Here is a 22211-nt window from a genome sequence, read left to right on the forward strand (position 1 = left end):
TGATAAGAAACATTAATCCAAAATAGTTTGAATGAAGACATAGGCCAAACTCTATAAGGAAAATCATGAGATGGAAAAATGGAATACATGTTGATACATTTCTCAAGTGTTTATATATAGGATATGTTTAAAGGGTTTATTTGTCTTTTTCCATTAGAATTAAGTGAGAGTCAAACCTCTCTCTAAATTCCTTTGGGTCATAAACAGTCTCAGTCTTCATGTGTCCTGGAAACAAACACCGTAACCAGTGTTAGTTGCAGTAGCCCATGGTTTGCTTGTTGGGTGAGAGATATTATGGATTATTTGTTAAATATATCAAATAATTGTGTCTGATCTGTCTCAGTCGCTACACTGATTACAAATAGAGGGGGAGGTTTCTTCATCTGGTCAATAATAGCCAATCGCATGATGTGGACAGGAGTTAAAAGGCAGTGTGTGTTTCGAGGTCTGTTTTCTGCAGGTCGTGATGGATCGAGCAGCTCTCAGACTGATCCTCTTGGGCGTCTTTCTCGTCTCAGCCAGTTCACACCCTGTTAAGAAGGTGAGGGTTAACGCTCAGTTTAAGATAAAGATGATGTAAAAATTCTAAAAAAGAGATGAATTATTTGTATTTGAGATAAAGGTCCAGACAAATTATATTTACTTCATACATGTTGAATATACAATGTTCAAAAATTTGAGGTCAGTAAGTTTTTTTTTCCAAAGAAAGGAATACTTTTATTTATTAAATTGACCAAACGTGACATTCTAGACATTTATGATGTTACAAAAGATTTCTATTTCAAAATTAAAGCTGTTGTTTTAAACTTTATTCTTCAAAAAATCCCCCAAAAAATGATCACAGTATCCACAAAAAAATTGTTGCACAACTGTTTTAACACTAATTAATGAAAAATGTTTCTTAAGCAAAAAAATCAGCATACTAGAATTATTTCTAAGACTTAAAAGACTTCTTTCCAAAAATTGTTTTAATTCTTACTGACTTTTGAAAAGCTGTGTACCATTTAAATTGAGTAAAGAGAACTATCCTTTACTCAATAGTTTACACTGAGATGTAGTCATCAAAATGTATTTGTTTTTTAGTCCAAAGGCCTTTTCTCCATGCCATTTCCGAGCAGTAAATATTTGAACAATCCCACGCAAAAAGGAGGAGTATGTGCACTATCCAATATGACTGCACTGTTTGATGTCTCAACAGAAACAAGATGTGGATATATACAGCTTCTACATTAACTCCACGGTCACCAGTCGCTACGCCACAACCGTCATCACGAGCCGTGTGGCGAACACAGTGAATGAATCTCAAGAGATCCAGTTTGAGGTCAAGATACCCAAGAATGCCTTCATCAGCAAATTCAGAATGTAGGGAAATTCAATGCTCTTAAACATAAAAATGTCTGAAATTCACTAATTCTATAAAGACAAAACTAGCAAGCTAATTTTAAAGTCTGTTTAATGTGTGTGAGGATTTTCTTTTCTCCATAGGACCATAGAGGGGAAGATATATGATGGTGTTGTGAAGGAAAAGCAGGAAGCTCAGCAACAGTACAGTCGAGCAGTATCTCGAGGAGAAAGTGCTGGACTGATCAAGTACTCGATATTAAAAATAAATAGGTCCATGAAATGTGTTTTTATTGCATGTTTAGTAATATGCTGGGATTAATGTCTATTTCAGATCTGTTGGAAGGACTTTAGAAGACTTTAAAACGTCAGTGACGGTGGCTGCTTTTAGTAAAGTGACTTTTGAGTTGACTTACGAAGAACTGCTAAAGCGTCGCCTTGGCAAATATGAGCTACTCATCAATGCCCAACCAATGCAGCCGGTGGCAGACTTCAAGGTAGGAGAAGAAACAAAGAGGGAAATAGATCATCAATTAAGGTGGATAGAAAGATCATATTTCTTTTACTCACATTAGATAGATGTTCACATACAAGAGAAACCAGGATTTTCCTTCTTGGAGGTGAAAGGAGATTTGAGCTCCGGTGATCTGGCCAATGCCATCAAAACCACCAGAGCAGACAAAGACGTAAGAGCTTAAAATGAGAGCAAAACACTTCGCTTAAATGTTCTCATTATGCTACTACACTTCGAACAAAGTTACCAGATGACCAAACTGATCATTTCAGGCATGGGTGACCTTCTACCCCACTCAAGATCAACAGACCAAGTGTGAAAGCTGTGGAGAAAGTGGACTGAAGGGTGACCTGCTTATCACATACGATGTCGAGAGATCAAGTCATAAAGGAGAAGTCATGGTACATTTTTCAATAACGTACTTTACAACAGTAAAATAAATTTGCCAAATGATTTTGAAAGACTGACTATTTAAAAATACATGAATGATATTCAGAAATGTACTTTTGTTTTCTCTCAGGTATCAAATGGCTATTTTGTCCACTACTTTGCACCCTCTGATGTTTCACGTATTCCCAAAAATGTGGTTTTTATCATTGACCGGAGTGGATCTATGCACGGCAAAAAAATGCATCAGGTAAATGTCAACGTCAAGTTCAGCCAAATCAATTAAAAGGATTTAACAAGCAATGCATTTTTTATGGCAAAATCCTTGAAGGACATTTTTAAAGGATCTTGCAGCCTTGTGCATTTATATGTTGAAAGGAATTTCTGTATTAAAATCATTGTGGAGTTGCTTTGTTTAACTAAACTGGTAATGGAGAAAGCATAACTTTCAGGTGTTCTGACAGAAGTGTTTGTCTTTAGACTCGTTTGGCACTGCTAAAGATTTTAAGTGATCTTGATGAGGATGACCACTTTGGATTGATCACTTTCGACAGTGAAGTTAAAACATGGAAGAATGAACTCCTGAAAGCTACCAAGGAAAACCTGGAGACTGCAAAATCTTTTGTGAAGGAGATCAGAGATAGAGGAGGTGAGTTCCTAACTCTAAATGGGGAGAAAGACAGTTGTACCTCAATGTGACACAACTATGTTTGTTCTTCCTTTAGCCACAGACATTAACGCTGCAGTTCTAGCAGGAGTGGACATGATCCATCGACATCCACGAGAAGGAACCGCATCCATCCTGATCCTGCTGACTGATGGAGATCCCACTTCAGGCACAGATTCACTGACAAACACAAGCTAATGTGTTTTATCCTAGCATTAGTTTACTCAGTGTACAGAAGACCTGTTAATAAAAGGTTTAAGATCTAATTAAAATACCTGTAGGACCAGTGATCAATTTAGTTCTTTTTCAGTAAGAGAAAAGAATAAGAAATATGAAATTACATCCATTGCTTTCTGATCACTCAAAGAATTTCATGATTTTCAAGCATGTATTGTAGGTAGTCTTATTTTTCTACTTATTTTCCTCTAACAGGTGAAACTAACAAAGAGAGGATAATGGCCAATGTGAGAGAGGCAATTGGGCCAAAGTTCCCCCTCTATTGTCTTGGTTTTGGATATGATGTTAACTTTGACTTCCTGACAAAGATGTCATTGGAAAATGGTGGAGTTGCTCGCAGGATTTATGAAGATTCGGACGCTGATCTACAGCTGCAGGTGGACGACAGAGAATCAGCCGTGAATTCATCCTCAGTGCTTCTCTGTTCTGTGTTTCAATGCATTTAAACCCTTTATTTCGGTTTGTATTGTAGGGCTTCTATGACGAAGTTGCCGTCCCTCTCCTCACTGATGTTCAACTTAAATACACAGGAGGGACAAACCTTACCAAGACCAGCTTTAGTCTGTACTTCAACGGCTCTGAGATTGTGGTATCAGGACAAATCACAGACAACAGTGTGGAGAGTTTCACCAGTGAAGTCATTGCAGTATCAGTAAGATCATCATGCTTTACAATTCATCAGATTAGATTGAGTTTTTTTCTCGGCAGTCTCAACCAAGGTCAATATATATTAGGATCATTGATGATCTATTGTTTAAGAGTTTGTAATAATGGTCACTTTGTTTTCAGAGAAAGATGAAAGTGGTAATGACAGCATTCCTGATGAAAATGTTCACTATTATTATTATTTCTGAGCAGAAAGGCAGTAATGTGACGTATCAGGAAACTGTAATGGTAAAAGACACCAGTGACGTCCCTCCTGAGAATGAGGATTTCATGCCGAGACTGTGGGCCTACCTTACAGTGAAGCAAATTCTGGAAAGGCAGTAAGTTTATTGAGTGATATATGACATTCTGCTTTTTATGTTGGACATTGAAGACATTTTTCTGTCTCAGAGTGCTTCTTAAAGGACAAGAGAAAGAGGATGAAAAGAAAGAAGCTCTCAAACTGTCCCTGAAATACCAGTTTGTCACCCCACTCACCTCTATGGTCGTCACGAAGCCACAGGGAGAAGAAGTGGAAGTTGCCGACAAACCCAAAGAGGGAGGAGAGGAACCCAGACCTCCAGGTGAGAACTGAGAAGTTTTGACCTTATGAAACGCCTTATGACTTGTTTGAAAAAGGATGTTTTAATTTACTTAGAGCTATGTTACACACTACATGAAAGGTCAATTTAAAAAATCCATAATAAGGGCACTTTAATAAGATGCATTTAGAAAAGAGATGGGGTTATGCTAAATTCAATATACTGCATCTGCCTTTAAATGTATATTTTCCCCATTTGTTTTATATCCCAGTACCAGGATTACGGTATAGTCATTTCAGTCCCAGTCAGCCTGGTCTGCAAGGTCACCCTGGTCGACCCGGTGCGTCCAGTAAGCTTCGTCTGACCAGTGGTCGGCGCGTTATGCTCAAGATGCTCAGTATACCTGCTCCAACTTTTGCTCATCCAGGGATCCATGGTATGCCTTTTCTCTTCTAAAAGTTGACAAAGACTCGTATACTTTCTCGAGAATGTCTTTATCACTGGATACTTAGTTTTTGCTTTTACAAAAAATGACTGCAAATTTGATTTATTAAAAGCAAAATCCTCTTAAAAAAGTGCAGAGAATGAAATTAAAATAAATAAAATAAGGCATTAGATGCGATTCATAAATGAAGCCTTTTAAAATGATAGTTCACCCTAAAATAACAATGAAGTCATCATTTTCTCACCCTAATGTTTTTCTAATGCTGTATGCCCTTTCTTTTATGGACCACAAAATGAGTATTTAAAAAAAAAGTCCTGCTTAGTGCTTACGCTCATCCATATGGCAATGAATAGCAACCAGCATCAAGCTTTTTTTAAAAGATGCAAAAGCATCATAGAATGATCCCATCCCATTTGTTGTATATTCCAAGTATTCGGGGGTGATAGGGTTTGATAAAAAAACAAAAATGAAATGTAATATATAATTTAACGGAAATCCTGACCTTGGCCGTTGATCTTCTGTGTTTGACTGCACGCGGGAACTGCGGGGCTAATATGGTCTCACAAACACGCAGTCGAGCACAGAAGACCAACGGTCAAAGTCAGGATTTCCCTTAAATAATACATACAATTTTGTTTTGGTTTCACCAAACCCTATCGAATACCTCCAGAACACTTGCAATATACAACATGTGTAGCACGGGATCATTCTGTCATACTTCTGAATCTTATTTAGAAAGATTCATTCTGGTTGTTATTCAGTGGCAATATATGGACAAGCGCAAGCAGGATTTTTTTTATTTATTATAAAAAACACTCCTTTTGTAGTCCATAAAAGAAAGAACAGCACACTGCATCAGAACAACACCAGGGTGAGTAAATGATGTCTACAGTTTTATTTTCACTATCCCTTCAATATTAAAAGCAACATTTGGAAATACATTTTAATCATGAAAAGAAAATGATTTAAATGTAGCATATTTTTTTGTGAAATGTGTAATTCTTTTATTTTTATTGGAAATATTATCTATTATTATTTGCTAAATATTTGAGAAAGAATATTCGGTACATTTGAATTACTTAAATTAATTATTAATGTAATTATGTATTATTAATTTATCTATTTAATTATTTCAAAATGCTTTGGTACATTGAACTTTTTCATTATTTATTGAGTAATTACTGATTAACTGACTTAGAATGAAAAGCTGTATTATAAATAGTCTGACTATTTAATGACTAAACCTCCTTTTTTTAGATTACAGTGACTTGCTGATCTCCGGTTATGGTACGTATGAATACGCTCTAACTTTGATTCTGGCTTGTGTCAAGTAAGTCTAATTTGATCAAGTGTATCTCTTGGGCTTAGGTCAAATGCTCACAATTCCACGGAAGAGTGATGAGGCAGATGCTGATGCTGTTCTCCCTACTATGTTATCAAGTACTTTCAGATCTCTATAACTTACTTATAATGTAGGACATTTTTTTTATTATAATTATGATACAGCATTTGGTTGTGTTTTCTCTTAGTTCCAAGAGTTCGTAGCAACCGGTTCCTGCTGCCTTCTGCTGGTCAGTCTAAGCCACTTTGTTTTGACGTTCCTGTTCCTCAGAAACTCAGATTGTTACAGGATTCTGCTTCAGGTATAGCTAACTATTACACATTTACTCTACGTACACATCCTTTTGAAAATCATCTTTTTTTAATTGAATGTTTTGTATGTACTCATACTGTGTGACTTTCTGTGTGTCTTAGAGTTCTCTATGAATGGACAATTCATGACTAGACGACAGGGATTCAGTAAAATTGCCTTTCATTACAAAACAAAACATCTCCTGACAATAAACACAAGTTCTATCAGTTACCAAGATGGCCAGAGTCATGTTGAGTTTTTGTGGGACCAGGAACCTACTCAACACAATACAGAGGGGTATATACTACTCGAACTATAAGTGTTTTACTACATTTGTGTATGTTATAGCTCCTATGTGAAGTAGAATTCATTCATCAGTTTCTCTGTTTCAACAGCGTGTCCCTGGTTCTACGGAGCAATGAAATGGACGTTACCATGGGACACATACGTGTTGTTATTCTTCTTCACAAGAAAATTGGTGGAGTGTTTCTGTGGCCTGCGGTTCGGCAACAGCCAAAAGATGTCAGTTTGATGGGCATTTTAGGTAAGAGTTCTTCTCTGGCTAAACATTTAAACATTTAATTAACATTTTACACAATTGACCCAGCTAACAGGGAACGTTCTCAGAACTTCAGCTAATGTTTTTGGCAAGGTTTTCTCAAAGTTATGAACAAATGTTCTTCCAGTAACAGTAATGGGATGTTTGTTCAAAGTTATCGGGTCTTTAATGTTCTCAAAGCATTACCATAGCGATTTTATTACTTGATTCAGAATGTTCAGAGAACATCCAAAAGTAACGTTCACCTAATGTTTGAAGAATGATAAAATAGAATGTTCTCTTAACGTTCACATAACCAAGAAAAGAAAAAAGAAAACATTTTCAGAACATAAAAAAAAAAAAACTGGACGTTTTGAATGTTTAGAGAACATTCAGAAATAATATTTGTATAACTTAACGGGAACGTTAGGAAAAATATCTTTAGACATATTTTTGTTTTGTTAGCTGGGTGAGCGATTAAATGGTACATTTTGATTTGCATCTTGCTTTATTAAACGCCATACAATATCAATAACTGTGGATAATATTGAAGGAAAACCTGAGGCTTCATACGAGGAGGTTCAAGGATCACAAACAACTCTAAAGATAATGGACCAGGAAGTGAAGGCGAGCATGTAAGTGATCAAAAGTGATCATACACACAGCTGATATTATCCTTTATTATATATCTGTTTTAATCTATGAATGTATCTGTAGGGAGGATGTCACAGACTACACACTTCCTTCAACTCCGGTTATCAGATGTTGGCTTGTCCCGTTCCAGGCTGTGATGCAGGGAGAGATTTCTGACTTCACTGTCACTCGGCTGTAGAGTTCAAATTATAAACTGGGACAGAACATGTTTCTATGTAAAACACAATACACTTGCTGAAGTTTATCTATCTATCTATCTATCTATCTATCTATCTATCTATCTATCTATCTATCTATCTATCTATCTATCTATCTATCTATCTATCTATCTATCTATCTATCTATCTATCTATCTATCTATCTATCTATCTATCTATCTGTCTGTCTGTCTGTCTGTCTGTCTGTCTGTCTGTCTGTCTGTCTGTCTGTCTGTCTGTCTGTCTGTCTGTCTGTCTGTCTGTCTGTCTGTCTGTCTGTCTGTCTGTCTGTCTGTCTGTCTGTCTGTCTGTCTGTCTGTCTGTCTGTCTGTCTGTCTGTCTGTCTGTCTGTCTGTCTGTCTGTCTGTCTGTCTGTCTGTCTGTCTGTCTGTCTGTCTGTCTGTCTGTCTGTCTGTCTGTCTGTCTATCTATCTATCTATCTATCATAGCAACCATTTAATTGGTCCCTTTTCAATCAAAGTATTGATTGTGATTATTTCTGTAAATTATGTATTTTATGAGGTCATGTCTGATAGTAAAATAAAAAACGGCAACAAACTTCTGCAGAATGTAAAGTATTTACAAGTTATATAGATAATATATTTTCTAAAAAGAATGCCTCAATATTGACTTTTGAGGGGTTCAAGAGTCCCTGATGTACATTAGCTAAAGGGAAGTATAAATAATTACCGGTAATCATAACTTGTTATAATTTATTATACATTTTTGGGATCAGTTAATAGAATTAACTTGATGTAGCAGAATACCACAATTTACTAAGCTGTTTGTCGGACACCCAGTATTGATTAATTCTAAGAAATTTTAATTTCCGTGGTAAGGGAAATAACTTTCTTATTGTACACTAGGAGCATGTAGGCAAAATCTGCATAATTAGGGACTCCAGTAACACGAATAAGACTTTATTAACACTTAAACTACTCTAACACACACACACACACACACACACAGTTTACCAAGGGATATAGAGTTGAAGCAGAATTCAGGAAAGCATTGTTTGAAAGCCTTGAGCAAACCATCAGTTTCTTAAATCTAACACCCTAAAAGGGTTAGACACCCAAACACCCAAAATTAAAGACTTCTAGCTCAGCATCATGTTCACATCAGAATCGGGGGAACCGGGTGATTTTGTAGAGTGAAGATGTCACACCAACAAGATTTGAGTGAGCCAATAAGAAGTTGTTCCGTTGGAGGGAAACTTTATGATCATTTGTTCTAGCAGGGTATTTGCATATGTATTTTGACTGGGTATTTAAAAGAAGAATCTTCAAGATTCTTAAAATACTAATGTGTCACAGAGTAAGCAAAATGTAATGTAAATGAACAAATAGGGAATGAAAATTGGAGTTCTTAGATACCAAGCATGCTACACATGTGATTTTAGAAACATTAATCCAAAATAGTTTGAATGAAGACATAGGCCAAACTCTATAAGGAAAATCATGAGATGGAAAAATGGAATACATGTTGATACATTTCTCAAGTGGTTATATATAGGATATGTTTAAAGGGTTTATTTGTCCTTTTCCATTAGAATTAAGTGAGAGTCAAACCTCTCTCTAAATTCCTTTGGGTCATAAACAGTCTCAGTCTTCATGTGTCCTGGAAACAAACACCGTAACCAGTGTTAGTTGCAGTAGCCCATGGTTTGCTTGTTGGGTGAGAGATATTATGGATTATTTGTTAAATATATCAAATAATTGTGTCTGATCTGTCTCAGTCGCTACACTGATTACAAATAGAGGGGGAGGTTTCTTCATCCGGTCAATAATAGCCAATCGCATGATGTGGACAGGAGTTTAAAGGCAGTGTGTGTTTCGAGGTCTGTTTTCTGCAGGTCGTGATGGATCGAGCAGCTCTCAGACTGATCCTCTTGGGCGTCTTTCTCGTCTCAGCCAGTTCACAACCTGTTAAGAAGGTGAGGGTTAACGCTCAGTTTAAGATAAAGATGATGTAAAAATTCTAAAAAAGAGATGAATTATTTGTATTTGAGATAAAGGTCCAGACAAATTATATTTACTTCATACATGTTGAATATACAATGTTCAAAAATTTGAGGTCAGTAAGTTTTTTTTTACATTTATTAATTAACTAATTAATTAATTAAATTGTTCAAACGTGACATTCTAGACATTTATGATGTTACAAAAGATTTCTATTTCAAAATTAAAGCTGTTGTTTTAAACTTTATTCTTCAAAAAATCCCCCCCAAAATGATCACAGTTTCCCCCAAAAAAATTGTTGCTCAACTGTTTTAACGCTAATTAATGACAAATGTTTCTTAAGCAAAAAATCTACATACTAGAATTATTTCTAAAGGATAATCTGACACTGAAAACGGGTGTAATGATGCTGAAAATTCAGCTTTGCATCACGGTAAAATTATATTTTAAAATGTAATATGATAGATTTTTTTTTTTTAATTACAAATATATTTCACAAATTACAGATGTTAGTGTATTTTAGATCTAATAAATGCAGTCTTGGTGAGCATAAAAGTTTTTTTTTTTTTTTTGAAAAGCAATGTAGCCTATCATTTAAATTGAGTAAAGAGAACTATCTATTACTCAATAGTTTACACTGAGATGTAGTCATCAAAATGCATTTGTTTTTTAGTCCAAAGGCCTTTTCTCCATGCCATTTTCGAGCAGTAAATATTTGAACAATCCCACGCAAAAAGGAGGAGTATATGTGCACTATCCAATATGACTGCACTGTTTGATGTCTCAACAGAAACCAAATGTGGATATATACAGCTTCTACATTAACTCCACGGTCACCAGTCGCTACGCCACAACCGTCATCACGAGCCGTGTGGCGAACACAGTGAATGAATCTCAAGAGATCCAGTTTGAGGTCAAGATACCCAAGAATGCCTTCATCAGCAAATTCAGAATGTAGGGAAATTCAATGCTCTTAAACATAAAAATGTCTGAAATTCACCAATTCTATAAAGACAAAACTAGCAAGCTAATTTTAAAGTCTGTTTAATGTGTGTGAGGATTTTCTTTTCTCCATAGGACCATAGAGGGGAAGATATATGATGGTGTTGTGAAGGAAAAGCAGGAAGCTCAGCAACAGTACAGTCGAGCAGTATCTCGAGGAGAAAGTGCTGGACTGATCAAGTACTGGACATTCAAAATAAATAGGTCCATGAAATGTGTTTTTATTGCATGTTTAGTAATATGCTGGGATTAATGTCTATTTCAGATCTGTTGGAAGGACTTTAGAAGACTTTAAAACTTCAGTGACGGTGGCTGCTTTTAGTAAAGTGACTTTTGAGTTGACTTACGAAGAACTGCTAAAGCGTCGCCTTGGCAAATATGAGCTACTCATCAATGCCCAACCAATGCAGCCGGTGGCAGACTTCAAGGTAGGAGAAGAAACAAAGAGGGAAATAGATCATCAATTAAGGTGGATAGAAAGATCATATTTATTTTACTCACATTAGATAGATGTTCACATACAAGAGAAACCAGGATTTTCCTTCTTGGAGGTGAAAGGAGATTTGAGCACCGGTGATCTGGCCAATGCCATCAAAACCACCAGAGCAGACAAAGACGTAAGAGCTTAAAATGAGAGCTAAACACTTCGCTTAAATGTTCTTATTATGCTACTACACTTGAAACAAAGTTACCAGATGACCAAACTGATCATTTCAGGCATGGGTGACCTTCTACCCCACTCAAGATCAACAGACCAAGTGTGAAAGCTGTGGAGAAAGTGGACTGAAGGGTGACCTGCTTATCACATACGATGTTGAGAGATCAAGTCATAAAGGAGAAGTCATGGTACATTTTTCAATAACGTTTCAATAAATTTGCCAAATGATTTTGAAAGACTGACTATTTAAAAATACATGAATGATATTCAGAAATGTACTTTTGTTTTCTCTCAGGTATCAAATGGCTATTTTGTCCACTACTTTGCACCCTCTGATGTTTCACGTATTCCCAAAAATGTGGTTTTTATCATTGACCGGAGCGGTTCTATGAACGGCAGAAAAATACATCAGGTAAATGTCAACGTCAAGTTCAGCCAAATCAATTAAATGGATTTAACAAGCAATGCATTTTTCTTATGGCAAAATCCTTGAAGGACATTTTTAAAGGATCTTGCAGCCTTGTGCATTTATATGTTGAAAGGAATTTCTGTATTGAAATCATTGTGGAGTTGCTTTGTTTACATTTACATTTATGCATTTGGCAGACGCTTTTATCCAAAGCGACTTACATTGCATTATCCTATACATTTATACATAGGTATGTGCAATCCCCTGAGATCGAACCCACAACCTTGCGTTGTTAACGCAATGCTCTTACCACTGAGCTACAGGAAAGCTTGGAAATGTTTAACAAAACTGGTAATGGAGAAAGCATAACTTTCAGGTGTTCTGACAGAAGTGTTTGTCTTTAGACTCGTTTGGCACTGCTAAAGATTTTAAGTGATCTTGATGGGGATGACCACTTTGGATTGATCACTTTCGACAGTGAAGTTAAAACATGGAAGAATGAACTCCTGAAAGCTACCAAGGAAAACCTGGAGACTGCAAAATCTTTTGTGAAGGAGATCAGAGATAGAGGATGTGAGTTCCTAACTCTAAATGGGGAGAAAGAAAGTTGTACCTCAATGTGACACAACTATGTTTGTTCTTCCTTTAGCCACAGACATTAACGCTGCAGTTCTAGCAGGAGTGGACATGATCCATCGACATCCACGAGAAGGAACCGCATCCATCCTGATCCTGCTGACTGATGGAGATCCCACTTCAGGCACAGATTCACTGACAAACACAAGCTAATGTGTTTTATCCTAGCATTAGTTCACTCAGTGTACAGAAGACCTGTTAATAAAAGGTTTTAGATCTAATTCAAATACCTGTAGGACCAGTGATCAATTTAGTTCTTTTTCAGTAAGAGAAAAGAATAAGAAATATGAAATTACATCCATTGCTTTCTCACTCAAAGAATTTCATGATTTTCAAGCATGTATTGTAGGTAGTCTTATTTTTCGACTTATTTTCCTCTAACAGGTGAAACTAACAAAGACAGGATAATGGCCAATGTGAGAGAGGCAATTGGGCCAAAGTTCCCCCTCTATTGTCTTGGTTTTGGATATGATGTTAACTTTGACTTCCTGACAAAGATGTCATTGGAAAATGGTGGAGTTGCTCGCAGGATTTATGAAGATTCGGACGCTGATCTACAGCTGCAGGTGGACGACAGAGAATCAGCCGTGAATTCATCCTCAGTGCTTATCTGTTCTGTGTTTCAATGCATTTAAACCCTTTATTTCGGTTTGTATTGTAGGGCTTCTATGACGAAGTTGCCGTCCCTCTCCTCACTGATGTTCAACTTAAATACACAGGAGGGACTAACCTTACCAAGACCAGCTTTAGTCTGTACTTCAACGGCTCTGAGATTGTGGTATCAGGACAAATCACAGACAACAGTGTGGAGAGTTTCACCAGTGAAGTCATTGCAGTATCAGTAAGATCATCATGCTTTACAATTCATCAGATTAGATTGAGTTTTTTCTCGGCAGTCTCAACCAAGGCCATTATATATTAGGATCATTGATGATCTATTGTTTAAGAGTTTGTAATAATGGTCACTTTGTTTTCAGAGAAAGATGAAAGTGGTAATGACAGCATTCCTGATGAAAATGTTCACTAGTATTATTATTATTTCTGAGCAGAAAGGCAGTAATGTGACGTATCAGGAAACTGTAATGGTAAAAGACACCAGTGACGTCCCACCTGAGAATGAGGATTTCATGCCGAGACTGTGGGCCTACCTTACAGTGAAGCAAATTCTGGAAAGGCAGTAAGTTTATTGAGTGATATGACATTCTGCTTTTTATGTTGGACATTGAAGACATTTTTCTGTCTCAGAGTGCTTCTTAAAGGACAAGAGAAAGAGGATGAAAAGAAAGAAGCTCTCAAACTGTCCCTGAAATACCAGTTTGTCACCCCACTCACCTCTATGGTCGTCACGAAGCCACAGGGAGATGAAGTGGAAGTTGCCGACAAACCCAAAGAGGGAGGAGAGGAACCCAGACCTCCAGGTGAGAACTGAGAAGTTTTAAGTATCTTACAAACCTTGTAAATAAAGCTGTGTAAACATTTGACCTTTAACAAAAGAGCAAGGTCCATTTTATGCAGCAAAATAAACACAGTCACTGTGACAGCAGCAATATGAAATGTTATGCAAAAATGTATTAATCAAGCTGTGCATCAACTGCATCATATATAGGTTAACCAAAACATATATCAATATAAGAAACAACTTGATTTGTGCATCCTATACATGTATCTGTTTCTATATCTGAACTTGAATAGATTCAGCTACTGTATTTATATGTATAGGGAGGTTCAAATGTCATAGATCACTATATAAATAGTTTTAGTTCATTACTTTACAGTTCATTTCATTACAAAATATATTATCAGCATTACAATTTCAGTAATAAAACTTGAATTGGCCTTTCCTTTTGTCCAAAATTAGTGCAGAATCTTAAATATTCCTTCATTTTCTGTCATAACATTGCTTTTTTTCTTCAAGGTTTAAATAGAAGAAAATCACAGATTTGCACAGTCTTGGTCTTGCTGCCCACTGTGTACAGTGAATAACACTTTTCTCTTTCTTTTTTAATCAGTAATGATGAGTTTGCTTCCTTCATCCGGGGATCCATTTGCATTTATGTATAAAATGGTGAACTAACAGTTAATTTACTCAAACTATTGCAGAGAATAGTTGTAAAGTTGCAATGAAATGGGAGTACCGATAGATATATTCTTCTGTATTGTGATGCACATCTGAGTGAAACAGCTTTTTCAAAAATGAAATACATGTAAAGCGTATTAAGTTTTGTACATCAGTTGTCTATTGGATTTTGAGATGAAACACATCTTTTCCCTCTATTCAAATTTTCTTAGAACAAAAAGTCTTCGTGCATACGTCACCAGAGAGAAATCTGTCGCTTTCAATGAAGACCCCGTTATAATATTTAAATTAAAAAAAAGGAAATTACACATTATTAGATAATTCACAAGATTTATAACATGCATTAAGAAAATAGATGGGCTGAATTTTTATTTTATGATGAATTCAATGAATCCGCCTTTAAATATAAATTTTTCCCACTTCTATCCCAGCCTCAGGATATAGTCGTAGTGGTGTTCATGGGCCCGCTCTGCACAGTCAGCCCGTTCTGATGCGCCAGATTTCTTCACCAGATGTTTTTCCGGGGTTACTTGGTATGCTTCTTTTCTTCTAAAAGTAGACAAAGACTCTGATACTTGACATGTAGCCTACTTTCTTCTCTGAGGTTAATAATATATCCATTGTGTTCATCGCAACAAGAAGTTATTACATTCACATCTGGTCCAGAGATAGGCTATTCAACTCAGTGAAGAAAGTACAGATGCTTTATTTGGGATGTCTAGGCTTTGTTTGTTATGTTGTGTTTTTATTAATCTTGATTCAATTTTGCAACTTTCGGTGTCCAAAAACATTTAGTAAAAACAATAATAGGCCTAATAATGATAATTCCAGCTGAAAAAAAATAGCTGTTCTTTGACTTTCAGTGACAAAGATTCCTATACTTTCTCGAGAACGTGTTTATCATGGTTACTTCCTTTTTGTTTTTCGCAAATTTTAGCAAAATGAAAAAAGTGAATCCAGATAAAAATTTTTTTACAGGGAATGAATATTATATTATATAATATTACAAAAATAATTTTCTAATTTTCTAAATAATGACTGTCTCTGACTTTTATTGAATTAACCCCCCCCCCCCCCTTTTTTTTTAGAGTCATCTGATTATTTCCACATACATTCTGGTATGTATTAAAATGCTATAACTTTGATTCTGCCTTGTGTCAAGAAAGTCTAATTTGATCAATTGCACCTTCTCTTAATGTTTATAGCTCCAATGCCCCTTCCACAGGAGATTGCAGAGGTTGTTCTCCCTATGCCAGGTACATAAAGATCCTACAAACATACTTATTATGTAAGACAATTTTATATATAATAATTATAATTCAGCATTTGGTTATGTTTTCTCTTAGTTCCAAGAGTTCGTAGCAACCGGTTCCTGCTGCCTTCTGCTGGTCAGTCTAAGCCACTTTGTTTTGACGTTCCTGTTCCTCAGAAACTCAGATTGTTACAGGATTCTGCTTCAGGTATAGCTAACTATTACACATTTACTCTACGTACACATCCTTTTAAAAGTCATCTTTTTAATTGAATGTTTTGTATGTACTCATACTGTGTGACTTTCTGTGTGTCTTAGAGTTCTCTATGAATGGACAATTCATGACTAGACGACAGGGATTCAGTAAAATTGCCTTTCATTACAAAACAAAACATCTCTTGACAATAAACACAAGTTCTATCAGTTACCAAGATGGCCAGAGTCATGTTGAGTTTTTGTGGGACCAGGAACCTACTCAACACAATACAGAGGGGTATATACTACTCGAACTATAAGTGTTTTACTACATTTGTGTATGTTATAGCTCCTATGTGAAGTCGAATTCATTCATCAGTTTCTCTGTTTCAACAGCGTGTCCCTGGTTCTACGGAGCAATGAAATGGACGTTACCATGGGACACATACGTGTTGTTATTCTTCTTCACAAGAAAATTGGTGGAGTGTTTCTGTGGCCTGCGGTTCGGCAACAGCCAAAAGATGTCAGTCTGATGGGCATTTTAGGTAAGAGTTCTTCTCTGGCTAAACATTTAAACATTTAATTAACATTTTACACAATTGACCCAGCAAACAGGGAACGTTCTCAGAACTTCAGCTAATGTTTTTGGCAAGGTTTTCTCAAAGTTATGAACAAATGTTCTTCCAGTAACAGTAATGGATTGTTTGTTTAAAGTTGTCTGGTCTGGTAATGTTCTCAACACATTAGCATGAAAATGTTATATATTTATCTAGTTCAGTCATGAAACTAGCGAGCATAGGCTGATAGGTTTACAAGCAATATGCAAGCAATTACATCATTTCCACAGAGCACAAGCTAGTTGGACTCTGCTGATCCTGCAGCCAATGAGATTGCTTGCTCAACATTTACCTCCTACCTCCCCCAGCTCCACCTGCCTAGATCTGCTACAGGATTTATGTGTCTATTTATGCAGCTGGAGCATATCTTACTCGCTCAGAAGCAGTCAGTGTGTCTGTGTATCTATAAGCAGTAGCGAGTTCATATTCTTGTTCTGCAGCAGTAGCAGATCTTGTCTGCCAAGACCAAATACATTAACACATTAACATATTCAAAAACATGCTAAAACAATTTCTAGAATTGTCATGATTGAAATATCAGAATGTTATTTTTTTCTGAAACAGTTTTAAGACATTCCTTTCAGTGCTTTCAGTTTTAGCGCTTTTAATGTCCAGAGAGAACATGAACTTTAGCAAAAGTATCTTAGAACATATTTTTGTTAGCTGGATGAGCGATTAAATGGTACATTTTGATTTGTAACTTGCTTCATTAAAACAACATGGGATAAAATCTCAATAACTGTGGATAATATTGAAGGAAAACCTGAGGCTTCATACGAGGAGGTTCAAGGATCACAAACACCAACTCTAAAGATAATGGACCAGGAAGTGAAGGCGAGCATGTAAGTGATCAAAAGTGATCATACACACAGCTGATATTATCCTTTATTATATATCTGTTTTAATCTATGAATGTATCTGTAGGGAGGATGTCACAGACTACACACTTCCTTCAACTCCGGTTATCAGATGTTGGCTTGTCCCGTTCCAGGCTGTGATGCAGGGAGAGATTTCTGACTTCACCGTCACTCGGCTGTAGAGTTCAAATTATAAACTGGGACAGAACATGTTTCTATGTAAAACACTTGCTTATGTTTGTATTAAGAATATTGTTCAGCCATTGGTTAGCACAAAATCGCTTTGACACCCACCTCAGCCTTTTCATGAATTCATCCATTTAAAATGTATTTAAAATGACCCCTCTTCAAAATCTATGTGATTGTAACCATAATATGCTGTTTTTGGAATAAGCACGTCTTTCCATTAAACACTGTCTCAAGTCAAACTACCTCTTGTGATTAAACAAACATTTGATCTTATATTAGGTAGTTACACCAGCATTTATTCCAGCCTAAATGGACCATCCATCGGCTGCATTCTTGTTTGCATTTGCAAATTACACTAATTCATGTAAATTATAGGATGTCATTTTAGATGTATTTTTATTATTATTTAGAACTACAATAAAGGCAGACACAGAAAAATCAACTTTGTGAATAAACCAAATTATGTTTTATTCTGCTATATTTACTTAGAAGTTTCATGTTGAGAAGTCCCAATGAAAAATAACTTGAAATGGACGTTGCATGTATAACTTCAGAAGGCAAATGACGCATGCTTTAACACACTGTCCAAAGTTTATGTCATAAACCAAGTCATGGTGATTAATTAGATTAAACTATACAGATAGACATATAGACAATATACTAATACGGGTATTTATGAGTCAGCAGTTACACAGACAATCTAAGTTATATGCTTTAACCTTTGCCCTTGTGCTTTAAACTTATCTGATCGTGCAAACTTGAGTTTATGACTTGCTGTAACACTTGCTCCAAAGGAACTTAAAGGAAATTCAAGATTACGCAACTCTCATATTTCTCAGTATTAATTAAAGGGGTGGTTAACCGCAACATGAAAATTATGTCATAATTTACCCACCCTCATATTTTTCCAAACCTGTATTTTTTTTAAATCTGCATAACACATAAGAAGATATTTTTTTTAAATGTCTGTGTTTTTTGTCCATACAATGCAAGTCAATGGGCTCCAATTGTGTTTTGAGCCCGGTGCATTGTATGGTCAAAAACATTCTTTAAAATATCTTCTTTTGTGTTCCAAAGATTCTAAAGTTTGGAATGACTGGAAGTAAAATCATGACAATTTCATTTTTGGATGCAAAAATTATTAAGTTATAATATTTTAACATTGCTGGCAATGCTATACGGAAATCGTCAACTACCAGAGTTAAACAGAATCATGTTATAGAAAGAAACTACAGAGAGAAGTTGAAGGTTTTCTCTATTGACTAAACTTGACAATTCACTAAATGAGTGGTTAAACAAAGCTCCGTGTTTATAGGAGTTGCGTCACTGCGATCAGGTCAAAGGCCATTTGACTCGCCTCTCCGGCTGTTGACGTCTCCGTTGAAGCACGGCTTGCCACTCCAGATCTTTTGAATAATACCTTTGGAGTTCCGGAAGATTGATTATCTGGATCTTTGAGCGTATAGACATTGCATTTGTTACACTGATCTTCAAGTTAGAAGAAGAGTCCAGCAGTCATCTGAATGCATCTGCAGGCAAGTAAAACTGCCATCATTTTGGCTTCGGATCTGCCATATCTTTAAAGGAATAGAGGAAATATATCTGTGAAAAGACAATTGAACAATGATTTCAAGCAATATTTTGATTTCCTTGGAGAGAACTAAACCAATAGCAGTATTTCTGCTCTTTCAGTCCTGCTGCAATCATTAACTATTGATGCATTCCAGAGTGTTTTATCTAGACTACTGTACGGTACAATCAGTTCTGGAAATCACTGCGTTCTCAGGCAAAACTAGAATGCATAAGGATGTACATTGTATAACCGAACATAGTTTTGAAATGTTTGAACACTGGTCTGAGAAGCTTTGAAAGGGGAAATCTTCGTTAAACGTACAGATGCTTTTAGTGTTTGCAGGAAGACTGAAAAAAGTGAGTAAACGTATTTTAAGATGCATAAAACATAAAGCTTGGATTTAAGAACCAATTACACTCAAACTTGTCAACTCTTGGACACTCCAATATGGTGAACGTGACCACTGAGTCAAACAGTTCCAGTCTTGGGCCGAGTGATGTTGAGCGAGTGTTGGTACCCATATTTGACAGCTTTATCCTGGTGACCGGGATAGTGGGTCACATCCTGGTTCTCATCATCATCTGTCGTACGATGCGGCGAGGACGTGAAGGAAGGACAGGAGGACTCCAGCAAACAACCGCAAACGGCACAGACGTTCTTCTTCTGTCATTAAGTGTGGCGGACCTTCTCCTACTTTCCTGTCTTCCATATCACACAGTTGCCATTGCAACCCATCACTGGCCCTTTGGAAGCTTTATGTGCAAGTCGGTCAGCTTCCTGAGTGCGATGTGCACAGCCGCGAGCGCCTTTACGCTGGCCGCTTTGGCTTTTGCTCGGTACATCATCGTGGTTCATAAGTCAAAAGCGTACCGATGGCGCAGAGAGGGGCGTTTAACAGTGATTGGAGGTGTGCTGTGGATACCAGCTGTTGTCTTGGCGTCACCTCAGTTCGCTTGGAGGACGCTGATTTCAGGCTCGGACGACCGTGAAGCTCGTGAGGACCTGGCATGTTTTAATTTCCTTTCTGACAAGAGCCAGCTGGCATATGGAGTGTGCCACTTCCTTCTGGCTTTTGCATTTCCGCTTTTGATCATCGTAATAGCATATGTCAAGATATACCATTTCCTTAAAATCACTAGGCGGGATCGCACAACTCAGACTGACCGTTTGGAGCACTACCATGTGCATGTCACCAAGACGTCTGCTCTGTTAGTGCTGGCGTTTGCATTGTGCTGGCTGCCTTCCTATGGCTTGATGTTCGCTCAAATAGTCGAGGGTGACAATGCGGACGGCCCTTTACCTCACTTTGGACCTTTTGCTACCTTTGCTCGCATCATGGCAACGTCTTCTACAGTGGCCAACCCCATTCTTTATGTTTTCATGTCTGAGAAATTCAGGAAGGAACTAATGGATCTGGTTCGAGGAGGCTGTGCAAACACACCATGCTAAAGCCATTAAGTATATGGGATGCCGGAATGACATTTTAAGAGTTACCAAATAACATGTTTTATTCATAAAATATGTTGTTTACGTACTTGAATGACTGTGTACTGGCATTAACAATGTGTTTTGTTTTTTAAACAAATATGTAGACAAATCTCATTTTAAACAAATCTCATTTCCATGAGTGATGCCACAATGATCAATGGACACTAAGGAACTGCGTAATACCTTTTGAGTTAGCAATGGTTTTCTGGTATTTCAATGGAACACTTTTTTGCAGAGCCTCAGAAAATGTTAAAGAACCAAACAACTGTCTAGGATACATTGTACATTCTTTTAATGTTTTGAGAACTGATTTGCAGACTTCTCAAAGGGTTTGTTCATCAAAAGATGGTGTAGTTCGACTTGATTTTAAAAGTGAAGGTTATTTATTGGCATCAATGGATCCATGGCAGACCCATGGAACTGAAAGGTTATTTACATTGGAAAAACGTCCTTCACACCAAGTCTGCGTCAGAACGAAATATTGCGTCTTTAAAAAGAAGCAAATCAAGCAAAAAAAATGTACTATAAAATTATAAGCAAGTCTTGAATGGAAACCTGTTATTTGACTGATTTTTATTTGTTCACATAAAATCTTGAGAAAGCAATGCTACAGACAACGCCGTAGGCTACTCTCTTTAGTCAGTTTTAACAATTACTAGACCAGATGTTTATATGCTATATATGTTAAATGCTACAGCTGAGTGACAGTGAAACCAGAAATCTCGCCCTCCATCACAGCCTGGAACGGGACAAGCCAACATTCTCGAACAGGAGTTGAATGAAGTCTGTAATCGCTGACAGTCTCCCTATAGACACAAGTTTCATTAAATAGCCTACTCTACATCCATAAATGAAATATATAACCATAAAGCCATTAAAGATTGTCCACACATATTGTTACTTGTTGTCACCAGTGTTGGTTCAATGAAAACAATTTATCCAAAACAATCCATTTAATAACACTAAATAGTTGTTAGCTAACCAATGTACATAATAGACACATTAACCTTTGACTGTCACCGTCCCACAGGTGGGACGTTTGCCATTTTAAAACAATAATATCTTAGTAAAAACCTTAAGTAATATTGACAAACTATATATCACTTGAAAGCTTACAATCTCTAGTTTTCATATTTGGTGACTGATTTTCAAAATAAATTACAGAGGAGCCGTAATTTATCAATTTGAAACAATAATATTTTCATACTCCTAAAGTGTTCAGTCCTTTATTTTGAAATAGTGATGAACATGAAAAATCATGAAAAAAATGGTAGAAACCTCAGTTTGTTTTCATGCCAAGAGTTCAAAAGATAGCATTTGTTCAATTATTTTAGAAAAAAAGGTCTGAAAATGTTTTAGAAATAAAGAAAAACCATATATGGAAATGGAGGCGCCCTTATATGGACAGTAATGTCAACTAGTGAAAAAGTGTGGTACTGCGCCCAAACAAAATCTTACTGAAAGCTTATTTTTTGAGATATCAACCTAAAATTTAAA

The 22211-nt window shown here is 36.5% G+C and overlaps 2 protein-coding genes across 2 annotated transcripts; both read left to right on the forward strand.

Moving 5' to 3' along the window:
• The first annotated feature begins 384 nt into the window (after window positions 1-384).
• Window positions 385-17890, forward strand: LOC306990890 (uncharacterized protein). Its single transcript, XM_079598211.1, has 43 exons — window positions 385-541; window positions 1199-1362; window positions 1486-1590; window positions 1676-1838; window positions 1917-2027; window positions 2128-2256; window positions 2376-2492; window positions 2723-2891; window positions 2968-3078; window positions 3342-3523; window positions 3619-3798; window positions 4005-4132; window positions 4203-4375; window positions 4605-4769; window positions 6036-6065; window positions 6147-6218; window positions 6308-6421; window positions 6534-6708; window positions 6807-6955; window positions 7503-7584; window positions 7667-7766; window positions 9614-9736; window positions 10552-10715; window positions 10839-10943; window positions 11029-11191; window positions 11270-11380; window positions 11481-11609; window positions 11717-11833; window positions 12235-12403; window positions 12480-12590; window positions 12851-13032; window positions 13128-13307; window positions 13516-13643; window positions 13712-13884; window positions 14476-14517; window positions 14975-15076; window positions 15632-15661; window positions 15749-15799; window positions 15890-16003; window positions 16114-16288; window positions 16387-16535; window positions 17365-17449; window positions 17532-17890. Exons 1-43 carry the CDS (start codon window positions 467-469, stop codon window positions 17644-17646), a joined length of 5412 nt encoding a protein of 1803 aa, XP_079454337.1. The 5' UTR covers window positions 385-466; the 3' UTR covers window positions 17647-17890.
• A 1666-nt stretch (window positions 17891-19556) lies between these two features.
• Window positions 19557-20790, forward strand: LOC306991078 (galanin receptor type 1). The gene has a single exon (XM_079598566.1). It carries the CDS (start codon window positions 19674-19676, stop codon window positions 20673-20675), a length of 1002 nt encoding a protein of 333 aa, XP_079454692.1. The 5' UTR covers window positions 19557-19673; the 3' UTR covers window positions 20676-20790.
• The last annotated feature ends 1421 nt before the right edge of the window (window positions 20791-22211 follow it).

Source organism: Phoxinus phoxinus, assembly GCF_949152265.1.
Source record: "Phoxinus phoxinus genome assembly, chromosome: 22".
Classification (NCBI taxonomy): domain Eukaryota; kingdom Metazoa; phylum Chordata; class Actinopteri; order Cypriniformes; family Leuciscidae; genus Phoxinus; species Phoxinus phoxinus.

Excerpts from the sequence above, each read along its gene's own strand:
- LOC306990890 (XM_079598211.1), top strand. The coding sequence starts at position 467 with ATGGATCGAGCAGCTCTCAGACTGATCCTCTTGGGCGTCTTTCTCGTC. Across the intron at positions 6,422-6,533 it reads GTTACAGGATTCTGCTTCAG|AGTTCTCTATGAATGGACAA; the intron begins GTATAGCTAACT and ends TGTGTGTCTTAG. Across the intron at positions 13,644-13,711 it reads AAGCAAATTCTGGAAAGGCA|AGTGCTTCTTAAAGGACAAG; the intron begins GTAAGTTTATTG and ends TTTCTGTCTCAG.
- LOC306991078 (XM_079598566.1), top strand. The coding sequence starts at position 19,674 with ATGGTGAACGTGACCACTGAGTCAAACAGTTCCAGTCTTGGGCCGAGT.